This window comes from Lepidochelys kempii, chromosome 10, assembly GCF_965140265.1.
Source record: "Lepidochelys kempii isolate rLepKem1 chromosome 10, rLepKem1.hap2, whole genome shotgun sequence".
Lineage (NCBI taxonomy): Eukaryota > Metazoa > Chordata > Testudines > Cheloniidae > Lepidochelys > Lepidochelys kempii.
The window spans coordinates 37838392-37850753 of NC_133265.1; the positions used below are offsets into that span (position 1 = coordinate 37838392).

The 12362-nt window shown below is 54.4% G+C and overlaps 1 protein-coding gene across 9 annotated transcripts in view; it reads left to right on the top strand.

Moving 5' to 3' along the window:
- The window catches only part of C10H8orf33 (chromosome 10 C8orf33 homolog), a 75490-nt gene that overhangs the window by 3246 nt on the left and 59882 nt on the right, over positions 1 to 12362 (top strand). For 8 of the 9 annotated variants that reach the window (XR_012161192.1, XR_012161194.1, XR_012161193.1 and 5 more), the window contains exons 3-4: positions 980 to 1070; positions 2582 to 2719. Coding sequence is in view for 5 of the 9 variants with exons in the window: in XM_073362918.1 (XP_073219019.1) it covers positions 980 to 1070; positions 2582 to 2719 (229 nt within the window). In the remaining 4 variants the exon portion in view is untranslated. Of the gene's footprint in view, positions 1 to 979; positions 1071 to 2581; positions 2720 to 12362 lie in introns of those variants that run through there. The other variant, XM_073362921.1, reaches the window with a different exon arrangement.

Sequence of the window (12362 nt, forward strand, 5' to 3'; positions counted from 1 at the left end):
AATTTGGGAGTCCAACTTGAGACACCTTAAAGAAGCCTGTTTTTCTGAAAATGATGAGCACCTGCCCTCTTGAATTCAGGCCCCGTTGAAGTATTAGTATTATTAGTCAGTTTTGAAAATCTTGGCCTTAATCTTTTGGGTTTAGTGAGTCCTCTGTTTGTTCAATGTAATTTAATTATGTATGTTCAAATGTATTTAAATTATCTGTTTGATTTTGTTTGACATACTTTGCTCTTTACATTGTAACATAGATACAAAGTTATTTAATGCAACCAAGAGAGATTGGGTGGGGATGGGGTATAAGTTATACAAGGGAAATAGGTTTCAGAGTAGCAGCCATGTTAGTCTGTATCCGCAAAAAGAAAAGGAGGACTTGTGGCACCTTAGAGCCTAACAAATTTATTTCAGCATAAGCTTTCGTGAGCTACAGTTCACTTCATCGCAGTTAGTTAGTTAGTCTCTAAGGTGCCACAAGTCCTTCTTTTTACAAGGGAGATAATTTCTTGACCAAGAGATCTGTTAGACTGGAGACTGTTTTGCAAAGAAGATTGGTGGGAACCCATCACTTTGGACCTTTACATTAAACAGGGCATCGAACTAGAAAAATCCTATAGGGAAAATCCTGATGGCATAGAAATGGACAGGATGACAGACAGTGAATACATCTTTTCTGTCACTAATTTCTATGATACAGGGGCCTCATTCAATAGGCTTTTAACAATTTAACCATAAAACCACCACCACCCTCACTCTGAGCCTGGATTAATACTGGGCCCATTGTACTTTTATTCTTCATTGCTTTGCAGCCTATGCAACATTCATAGAATTTAAGGCCAGAAGGGACCATTGTGATCATCTTATCGTAGCTCAGGACAGGGAATTTTTTGGTGTCAGATGCAAGGGTGTGGGGTTGGTTTATGTACACGTCCGTACATTAAAAATAAACATTGTCCCATCTGTGCACTTCCCAATATCCCAGGCTCCCCAAGGGACATTCCAAGATGAGCTGGAGTGGTGTATTTTGCAGCTGGAAACAGGCCTCCTTCATCTCAACCCAACCCCAAAACAAGGTATGCTGCCTCCCCCAAGATTTCTGGCTAAAATCAAAATCTATGCTGGTTCAGTTCACCCAGAAGCCTTTCTAATTTCTCTGGCTGTTGAATTATAATTGGAATTCATTCTAAACGTGAAATGTAATTAAACATTTTGGCTTTATTTTACATCTGTTCTACTTTGAACTCCATCTGCCTATCTGCCCTTACTCCTGTAACCTGGACTGTCTCCTTCCTTATGCATTGTTTCTTCTCTCCTCATTTTCCTTTTAGCCCCTTTGCCTCATTCCTCCCTTCCCCTTATTTGTACCCTTCCACTTACATATTCTTCAGCTACTTCAGGCTTCCTACACTGCTTTGCAGCTCAGACAGTGGTTTTATCCCCCTCGGTGCGTTGATCTATCACATTCTGTATCTGTTACTTATCTGTGGTATAATCCCACAATCTCAAGTGACTGCTGCTGCATAGTATCAATAGAGATACCCCTTAAATGCTTGTAGCTTTATTTTTTTTAAGCATTGTCCCTGGAAAAAGGTGAAATCACTTAAAAGAGAAACATTGAAATACTGGCTTCAGGTGTATTCCGGAATGTTTCAAGATTTCATACCTGTTGATCCACCAGGCCCTGTATCATGCCTCTCTCAGTGACCACTGCTTAGTGGTTCAAAGGAAAGTGAAACTTCCCTTGTAAGGCATTTGGCTGTCTTTGTTGTGGTGCACGTAAGGATACAAAATTCTTTCCTGAACGCTGCAGCCATTGGTTTATGCAGAAGCATGAGATTTGATCATTTATATATTAAAGCATTGCTTCATATGCTATTGGTCATACAAGTCTAGTAACCTGTAATCCAGCGGTTCTCAAACTGTGGTTTGGGACCCCAAAGTGGGTCACAACCCCATTTGAACGGGGTTGCCAGGGCTGGCTTAGACTTGCTGGGGCCCAGAGCTTCAGCCCTGGGCAGCAGGACTCAGGTTGCAGGCACCCAGCCTGAGGCTGAAGCCCTTGAGCTTCAGCTTTGGCCCCCCACCCGGGGCAGTGGGGCTTGGGCAGGCTCAGGCTTTGGTTCCCCTTCTGAGATTGTGAAGTAATTTTTGTTGTCAGAAGAGGGGTGCCATGCAGTGAAGTTTGAGAACGCCTGCTGTAGTCGATGCCCACATACTATGGGGACAGGTACAATAGAAAGGTATATGCAATAAGCACATAAGAGTGCTCGCTGGAAAAGTATTACATGGTATTGCATCCATTTGTAAAAATCCTGAAAATAGCTATCTCTGAACCACTGATAAGGGACTAATTCTGTATGTGGTATAAATACCCAGTGTCCTAACCAGTAGCCATTCCAGTCCTCATGCAGTCAAAGAATAGCGATTAGGACACGTCTGTAAGTGCTGCCGCTTTGAGACTTTTCTCCTATCTGAGTACCTGGCCGAGGGAAAAATCGCCATCATTTCCCTCCCTGACTATGATTCGTAGGACTCACTGTGATCCCGTTTCTTGTCTTTGTGTCGGTCGGTTTCTTGAGTGCAGCAGAGGAGACACGGCACGTCCTCAAAATCCTGCGCTCCCGCAAGGCTGCCTTTGTGAAGAAGCGGCAGGTGATGAACCACGTGTTTGGGGATTACCAACTGAAGATGGCTGAGGAGCAGAAGAGGACGGAGAAAGCAGGTGAGGCTGGGGCCATCCTTAAAGTCTACAGAACCATTTGGTTCCCTCTGATGTGGTGTCCAGGTGTTAGCAAATGGCCTTTCTTGAGGCTTCTCGTCCAGTCATTCCCATGAGGAATAAACCTCCTTTCCCCCGTCCTGTTCTTTAAGGGGCCAGCCAGATGCCATTAAAGTGGAAGGGCCTTTAAACACATGTAATCCCAGGACTGAAGGGGGTTTTGAGGATGAAGTAAAGGCTGTATCTGTTTAAACTTCATGGCATCACCATGGTGTGGGGTCCAGTGTTAAGGAGAAGTTCATAGTTTTGGAAGCCCTATTAGTGACAGCTAGAGTAAGGCCTAACATGGCACTGAGCAGGATGAAAATAGCAGAAGATGGGACTCCTCCAAGAATCCATTGTGGATCTGTGTGTGAGATTGGTGAGGGTGGTGGTGCACAAGGCCCGAATAAATAGGACCAAGTCCCCCATTCCCGCTGCATGTCAGGCAGTCCCATATGGAAATGGAGAAACAGCTAGTTCTGCTGCACTGGGTATTGTGATACAGCATGGCCAGAGGGAGCAGGAGAGTGTGGTTTTCTTTGTTTTGTTTTTTTTGAAGCAGAAAAGAATTTTATTTGTGTAACACTTACAAGGAATCACCAAAAAGGATAAGGCAAAACTATGCAACAAAACAAAAGCAAACACAAGGTATAACACAGCAACCATCAGGAGGGAGAAGTGTTCAGGCTAGCCTGGGCCTAGAGCGGAGAGGCTTCCTCGACACTCATGGTCTTCCACCCCCTCGAGTTACTTAATGCCACGCCCAGTGTCACCAATTATTCCTCTCCTGAGAGTGCTCGACAAGATGAGCACAGTTGCGGGGTGGGTGGTTTGGGGGTGAGTGGGACGTACACCACGTGTGATAGGACCCCTCCTTGGTGACAGTGATGATGTTATCCACAGCGGCAACGGCTGGGGCTGGGGTCTCTCGCTCTTCTCCTTGATCAAAGGGTCAGACGGAGGGAACCGGACGGGGTCACCGAGCAGAGAACCTCAGACAGCGCCCACCGCTCCTTGAAGGTGTCAAAGGAGTCGGTGGACGCCGCCCAGAGGAACTCCGCCCGGATACGTGAATGTACTGAGGATCAGAAAACGGCCCTACAATCGCAGGACGCTTCATTAGCCAACCTCCCCTCTCTGGTTTTATAAATGGCTGTTTTAGCTAGGGCTAGGAGGAGGTTAACCAGGAGATCTCGCGATTTTGTGGGGCCATGGATGGGGAGTGTGTAGATAAAAAGATGAGGGGAAAAGTGTAGCCAAAAGCGTAATAAAATATTCGTGAGGAGCCGGAAAAGGGGCTGCAGCCTGGCACACTCTAAATATATGTGCACCAGGATTTCCCTCACGTTGCTAAAAGGGCAAGTATCCGGGATGGGGGTGAACCATGTCAAAAACACGCCCGTGCTCACAGCTCCGTGAAGGAGCCGCCAACTAATGTCCCTGACGGGCCTCGGGACCAAGGTGGAATACAGGCTGGCCCACAGGGGTTGCTCACCCTCCAAAGGTGGCAGGAGGTCCCGCCACTTTGTATCGGGGCGGGACACCAGGGTGTGGGCATGAAGGGTGTGAAGCATGAGTGTGTATAGATATTTCCGTCGCGCGATTTGGAAGCTGACCGGCTGCAGTTCATGCAGCCGGCTTGCAGTGAAAGGGTGAGGGGTTTGTTGGGATCTACGGGGTAGGGGCCCAATTGAAAGGTCCGGTGGGCCTGGGGTAGAGGGTGGGCGGGGTGCACCCTCGCGCAGGGCTCAGTTGAGATAAGCCCGAGCAGCGGGCGCAAAGGCGGCCTTCGCCTCCTGAAGTACGTGCCGGGGGGTACGAGGTCTGGAGAGCCCCATATGCTGAGCGAGCGTCACGGGATCCAGCCAGTCTCCCCGGTCGTAGTCCAGGAAGTCTCCGACTCTCGTGACTTCCGCCAGGACCAAACTCTGGTGCACCGAGCGGGACTCCGCCGCCTGCACACGGAGCTGGGGGTTGTGTAGCAGGGGCTCCGTGAGGAGATCTGCTCCCACGGTGGCCTCCACGGACCTGGCCGTTGAAAACAGTTTCCAGGTCCGGAGGAGGTCCTGGTAGAAGACAGGCAGCCCAGAGAGGTCTCGCGGAAAACCTCTTTGACAAAGATAAAAGAGCTGCCGGTCGTATCGGAGCTCTTGGAAACAATGCAGGAAGGCGTGTGCCAATATGCTCCACGTCGAACTACCTGCACTATAAAGGAGCCTCTGCAGGACCTGGAGGCAGAAGACATGGACCTCAGTGTGCAGACACTTCAGGCCCTGCCCTCCTTTCTTCAGGGGTAGATGGACGTGCACAAGTCCATGGGGCCGGATGAGTTGCATCCGAGAGTGCTAAAGGAACTGGCGGCTGTGATTGCAGAGCCATTGGCCATTATCTTTGAAAACTCGTGGCGAACGGGGGAAGTCCCGGATGACTGGAAAAAGGCTAATGTAGTGCCAATCTTTAAAAAAGGGAAGAAGGAGGATCCTGGGAACTACAGGCCAGTAAGCCTCACTTCAGTCCCCGGAAAAATCACGGAGCAGGTCCTCAAAGAATCAATCCTGAAGCACTTACATGAGAGGAAAGTGATCAGGAACAGTCAGCATGGATTCACCAAGGGAAGGTCATGCCTGACTAATCTAATCGCCTTCTATGATGAGATTACTGGTTCTGTGGACGAAGGGAAAGCAGTGGATGTATTGTTTCTTGACTTTAGCAAAGCTTTTGACACGGTCTCCCACAGTATCCTTGTCAGCAAGTTAAGGAAGTATGGGCTGGATGAATGCACCATAAGGTGGGTAGAAAGTTGGCTAGATTGTCGGGCTCAACGGGTAGTGATCAATGGCTCCATGTCTAGTTGGCAGCCGGTGTCAAGTGGAGTGCCCCAGGGGTCGGTCCTGGGGCCGGTTTTGTTCAATATCTTCATAAATGATCTGGAGGATGGTGTGGATTGCACTCTCAGCAAATTTGTGGATGATACTAAACTGGGAGGAGTGGTAGATACGCTGGAGGGCAGGAATAGGATACAGAGGGACCTAGACAAATTGGAGGATTGGGCCAAAAGAAATCTGATGAGGTTCAGTAAGGATAAGTGCAGGGTCCTGCACTTAGGACGGAAGAACCCAATGCACAGCTACAGACTAGGGACCGAATGGCTAGGCAGCAGTTCTGCGGAAAAGGACCTAGGGGTGACAGTGGACGAGAAGCTGGATATGAGCCAGCAGTGTGCCCTTGTTGCCAAGAAGGCCAATGGCATTTTGGGATGTATAAGTAGGGGCATAGCGAGCAGATCGAGGGATGTGATCGTCCCCCTCTATTCGACATTGGTGAGGCCTCATCTGGAGTACTGTGTCCAGTTTTGGGCCCCACACTTCAAGAAGGATGTGGATAAATTGGAGAGAGTCCAGCGAAGGGCGACAAAAATGATTAGGGGTCTGGAACACATGAGTTATGAGGAGAGGGTGAGGGAACTGGGATTGTTTAGTCTGCAGAAGAGAAGAATGAGGGGGGATTTGATAGCTGCTTTCAACTACCTGAGAGGTAGTTCCAGAGAGGATGGTTCTAGACTATTCTCAGTGGTGGAAGAGGACAAGACAAGGAGTAATGGTCTCAAGTTGCAGTGCGGGAGGTTCAGGTTGGATATTAGGAAAAACTTTTTCACTAGGAGGGTGGTGAAACACTGGAATGCGTTGCCTAGGAAGGTGGTAGAATCTCCTTCCTTAGAAGTTTTTAAGGTCAGGCTTGACAAAGCCCTGGCTGGGATGATTTAATTGGGTATGGGTCCTGCTTTTGAGCAGGGGGTTGGACTAGATGACCTCCTGAGGTCCCTTCCAACCCTGATATTCTATGAAGAACCCCAACAGGGGCCCAGTGCATTCCTGACCAAGAGAACTCTAGAATCGATGTCTGGAGGTCGGTCAGGAAACCCGGGGCCGGGACCAGGGTGTTGAGCTGGTACCAGAGCGTGGACAGGACTAGTTGGTTAAGCACCAGCGCTCTGCCTCGGAGGGAGAGACATCGGAGTAGCCCCGTCCATTTCCGGAGCCGCTCTATCACCCCGCCTTCTAAATTTTGCCAGTTCTCCAGTGGAGAATGGTGCATGGCAGAAAGGTAAACACCTAGGTAGAGCAGTGGGCCCACGCTCCACCGGATGGTCTGAAGCGCAGGTGGGAGGGAGCTCACCTGCCGCCAGTCCCCCACCGCCAAGCCAGAGCTCTTGACCCAGTTGACTCGGGCAGAGGAGGCTGCCGAATAGATGGCCTGGCAAGCCTCCACCTGCGCCAAGTCCCCCAGGTCCTGGACCAGGAGGAGCACGTCATCGGCGTACGCCGATAGGACCAGCCGCAGCTCCGGCTCCCACAGCACCAACCCCGTCAACCTCCTGCGGAGGAGACAGAGGAAGGGCTCGATCGCCAGAGCATATAGCCAGCCCGAGAGGGGGCACCCCTGCCGTACTCCTCGGCCGAAGCTGATCGGTTCAGTCAGGGTCCAGTTGAGCGTAACCAGACACTCCGCGGAAGCGTACAGCACCTGGAGAAAACTCACAAACTGAGGTCCGAATCCAAACGCCTGCAGAGTGCCCAGGAGGTAGCCATGGTCCACTCTATCGAACGCCTTCTGCTCATCAAGAGACAGGAGGGCAAACGACAGACCATCTCTACGCCGAGTTCCAAAAGATCTCGGACTAGAAATAGGTTGTCAAAAATGCTGCGACCCGGGACAGCATAGGTCTGATCTGGGTGGATCACGTCCGCCATCACGGACCCTAGCCGCAGCGAGATTGCTTTCGCTACGATTTTGTAATCCATGGTAAGGAGCGAGACGGGACGCCAATTTCGTAAATTGCAGAGGTCCCCCTTCTTCGGCAACAAGGCAAGCACCGCTCACCTGCACGAAAGAGGGAGGACCCCGCCCTGCAAAGACTCAGCCCAGACAGTGGCTAGGTCTGGGCCAAGAATGTCCCAGAACGCGCGGTAGAACTGCACGGTGAGCCTGTCCATGCCTGGAGATTTATTGGTGGGCATGCGACGGAGGGCTTCCGAGAACTCAGCCAGGGTGAGAGGCAGCTCTAGTCGGTCTCGGTCGCCCATGCTGACCGTGGGGAGTTCTTCCCAGAGCACCCTGCGAGCGCCAGGATTGGTCGGATCCGGGGAGAAAAGGCTTATGTAGAAGTCACGGGCCCTCCCACACATCTCCACTGGATCCGTGAGGGGGGCGCAGTCTTCTGCTAGAAGGCAGGTGACGTGTTTCTTGGCCCCCCTCGTTTTCTCCAGGGCGTAGAAGAAACGGGAGCCGCGATCCATCTCCCGAAGGAGGCAGATGCGGGATCGAACAAAGGCACCTCGGGCCCCATGGTCCTCGAGGGCCCAGAGCTCCTCCCGCTTCTCCCGGCATGCTCCGCAGAGAAACGGGTCCTCGGGGCTGGCGGCCAGATGCCTCTCCATCTCTAAGACCTCCCGTTCCAACTGCTCTATTGCTGCATTTCTCCGTCGGCTGGTGCCCCGGGTGTAGTCACGGCAGAAGAGCTTGGCGCACACCTTCCCTAGATCCCACCATCGCCGCGCCGAGGGAAAGGCACGCCGCTGCTCTCACCAGGCCAGCCAAAACTCCCAGAAGGACGTCACGAAGCCCTCATCCTCCAACAGGCTGTTGTTAAAGTGCCAATAGGCCGGCCCCGGCCTCTCTGCACGGAGGGAGGCCGTTATGGTGGCTAGATGATGGTCAGAAAATGGGGCTGGCTGAATGTCAGAGGAGTGGGCCTGTGAAAGATGGAAACGGGATAAATAAATACTGTCCAACCGAGAGTGGTGTGACCGATGGGCCTCCAACCCGGACAAAGGTGAACGTGGAAGTGTCATCTGGGTGGTGGTCACGCCAGACGTCTACTAGGGAATCAACTATTTCTCGGAGAATATTTGCAGCGGCTGGGCTCAGCTCGGCCCCTGAGCGGTCCTGTTCCTCGAGGGTGGTGTTAAAGTCCCCTCCCAGGACTAAGCACTTGTGAGAATCTAGGGTGCTGAGGAAGTTGGACACCCGCTGATAGAATTGCGGCCGCTTCGGGCTCATTGCCGGGGCATAGATGTTGACGAGGTTGACCACGAGCCCCTCCATACGGACTCGGAGATGCAGCAGGTGGCCTGGCACGGCCTCAGTGACCCCTAGCGCCTCGGGCCGTAGGTTGGGGGAGAACAGGGTCGCCACTCCAGCTTGTCGAATCGTGAAGTGGCTGAAGTAGACCCCATCCCCCAACTCCAGCCGCCAGCTGTCCTCGGCGGTAGGATCCGTATGGGTCTCCTGCAGGAAAACCACAGAGTACCCCCCTTCCCGAAGGTAAGAGAACACCTGGGACCTGCGGAAAGCCATCCTACAGCCCCTGGTGTTCAAAGTTGCAATAATGAGGGGCGTCATGCAGAGGGCTGTGGGTTTCTTGTTGGCGGGGGTGTTTGCAGCCCCCAGCGGGTCGCGCAGCAATCAGTGACCCATCCCGTAAGTGAGTAAATTGTCACGGAAGCTGCGGGCCCGCCCGTAGGCCGCAGCGTCGTGCCTTCCTTTCCCTTTACCCTCCTTTAAGAGGGCCCTTGTGGCCTGGATGATGTGATCAAAGTCCCCCCCATAGCTGGAGAGCTAGCTGTACCCTGTTGCGGGAGCCACGGATGTCTTCTAAAAACTGTCGCAACGCTTTTCGCGGCTCATGGGGGGGGGGGGGGGGTTGCGATTTCCGGGTTATTCCCTGGTGGGGCTCTTGGTGCAGGCTTGTGGTCCGCTGAGGCGGGCAGGCAGGGTGCAGACCACCAACGGGGCGTCTGACAGGCTAAAGTTATTAGGTCTGTCTCAAGCCTTGGGGTAGAAGAGGATAGGAGCTGCAATTTTCCCTCCGCCAATGGGTCGCGGCAGGAAAATGCAAAGACTGCTCCTTGGGGGGGATCCGCAAAAAACGGGAAAGAAATAACCCCGGGGCGGCAATAGCATTGTAGGAGGAGGTGGATTGGGCAGGGACACGGGTGGGGGCGGGGGCAGAGGCGAGGCTCTGGGCTTCGGGAGGCAAGCAGCTGAGAGGTGGTGCCTCCCGAACAGATTCGAGGGTTAAGGAGATGGGGAGGGGGCTCCCAGTGATGCTAGGCGCAGGCTCTGTGGTGGATTTAGCAGCCATGGCTTCAGGTGGTGGACCACCTTCTGCAGGGTGCTCGCCGGGGAAGGCGGTTAGGGGGAGGGAGCATGGGGAAAGGGGGACTGGGGTAAGGTTGCCCAGATCGAGGCCAGCCAGTAGTAGGTCATTCTCTCCCTGGGTGACCGGGGTCAAACCTAGGGCCTCGATCTCCTCATACAGGGAGGAAAGGTTGTCTTCTGCCCCCCTGGGGGACTCGCCTCTGGCAGCCGCTATGACGGTCGCTTTGGGGTTCGCGGGGGGTTTGGGTGATATTCGGGCAGAAGGGGCTTCCTCAGGGGTCTCGGAGGGGAGAGTCTCCCGTGAAGGGGAGATTTTACCTTCCAGTGCTATTTTGTCTTCCACTCCTGACACCGGCGGATGGATGTCTCTCATGGGCATAGCGGAAGGCTTTGTGTCAGTGCCTCCCTTCCTGGTCTTCCGGGGGACCTCTGCATCGGATGGGTGCAGCGTAGCTCGGGCCTTTCGCTTGCCTCGCTTTCCCTGGACTAGGGTCCAGCCCTCCATAGCATCGTCCGGGGGCTGGTTAGCAGGGGTCATGGCGGGGGGCAGAGGCGGTGGTTCAGGGGCTCGGGGGGGTAAAGGTGAGGCAACATGAGGGGGGGGCGGTTCTCCTGGGGGCGGGTCCTCTCCTATGCCCGGTAATATCTTTGCTGCACCCTCCTCCGTAGGCTCTGCTGGATTGTTAACAGCAAGGGCGGGGCTCCCTCGCTCGTCTGGGCATTGTAGGGGAGGTGTCTCTTGGGCCCGGGCAGGAGCAGCAGTGAATCGAGCAGGAGGAGAGGTGGTTTCAGATCTCGGGCGGCCAGGGGTATCCGCAACGACGGAGCCGATGTCCTGCTGTTTCTCGGGGGTCTCGGGTGCCCCTCCCCACCGGGCCAAGGGGCAGTCTCTTCGGACATGCCCCGCTGAGCGGCAGAGGTAGCACCGGGCCTCTCCTGTGGAATAGTAGACCCAATAGGGGACTAGGAAGGACCCCTCGAGCACCTCTCCGTCACGCGCCGCTGGCGGTGGTAAAAGCTGCACTTGCCGGCAGAACGAAAGGATGTGACGGAGGGCGGGGTCCTTGCAGCCCAACGGGAGAGGGCTGATGACGGAAACGGGTTTCCCCAGGGTGGAGAGAGCGGGTAACAGGGCAGCATTGGGTAGAAAAGGAGGGATGGAGGTCAGGACTAGGTGGACGCCCAGGTCTTCTAGCGGCTCCAGGGGGACAAACACCCCCCCCACTGCCAGGCCCTTCTCCACCACCTCCTGGGCGACAGCCTCCGATGCTAAGAAAAAGACGACCTTCCCATACATTTTGGAGGCTGCCACAATAGCCGTGGGTCCTAGCACCGTCGCCAACGCCTGCATGTATGTCTCCATGTGGGGCGAGGCGGGCACTAGGAGGCAACGGACGTCATGCTTCCTGGTCATGGTGGGAAAGGGGCCCTGGCCGCTATTAATGGTAGCGGAGGTGGGGGGTGGGTGAGATGACGAGGCGGCAGGTGGGGGTGGGGCCGCCACGGCCCGGGCATACGCCCTGGGGGCCGGGGGAGGGACGCTCGCAGAGCTGGTGGAGGGAACAGCGGGGAGGGATGCCATGGTCGATGATGAGGCCACAGCGATGGGGGCAGCCTCTGCCATGGAGGGCTTGGTGGTTGTGGCGGGGCCCTTCCCCTTCTTCGCCCCCTGGCCTTTCCGGCTAACCGGGGGGGGCTTTCCTTGAATTTGGGGGGGGCGGTGGGCGTAGCAGCAGTAATAGTCGCCCTGGTGCCTCCGGCTGCCAATGCCCCAGCGGGGGCGGTGGCAGGTGTTTTGGCAGCAGTGGTGGGGAGGGGGGGTTGGGGGTTGGGCAGGGGGGTAGGTGGGGGAGGGGCAACAGAGGTTGTTAGAGGGGTTTCACCCCTCTCATTCCCTGCCATTGTGAGCAGGGAGAGATGGGGAGACACCAGAAGGAGTAGGGGGGAGGGGGAAGCAGATTAACCACTTCTCCCAGTTGGGCTGCAGGCAGGGAGTGGCCAAATGGGTCTGACTGGACAGGGAAAGGAAACAGGAGTTGGGGTCAGGTAATAGGGGCAAACTGTGGGGTGGGCAGTCCGGGGGTGGGGAACGCAGACCCACGCGCGTTTATCCAAAGAGTCTCGTTTGGTCGGCTGTTGTGTCTGGTCCGGATGATGGAATTCAAAGCAAGCACTTGAGGCTAGAGGCAGATAGCAGGTTGCCAGCAGGGACAGACGGCGGGAGGGGCCGTGACGGTTGTAGTAGTATTGGGGGGGGGGGCGGCACCGATGGATCGGGGAGCAGCTCCGTGCCACATGGCCTGTGCCCCTACAAACGCAGTTAAGACACAGTCAAACTCCCCCCACACGAGAGTACAGTTCAAAAGTTACTCAGTCTTACGGCCCTCTCCACAATGATTTGTAGCTTCCCTGGGCGATGTCTCTGTCAGCTGTCTTCTCTCCC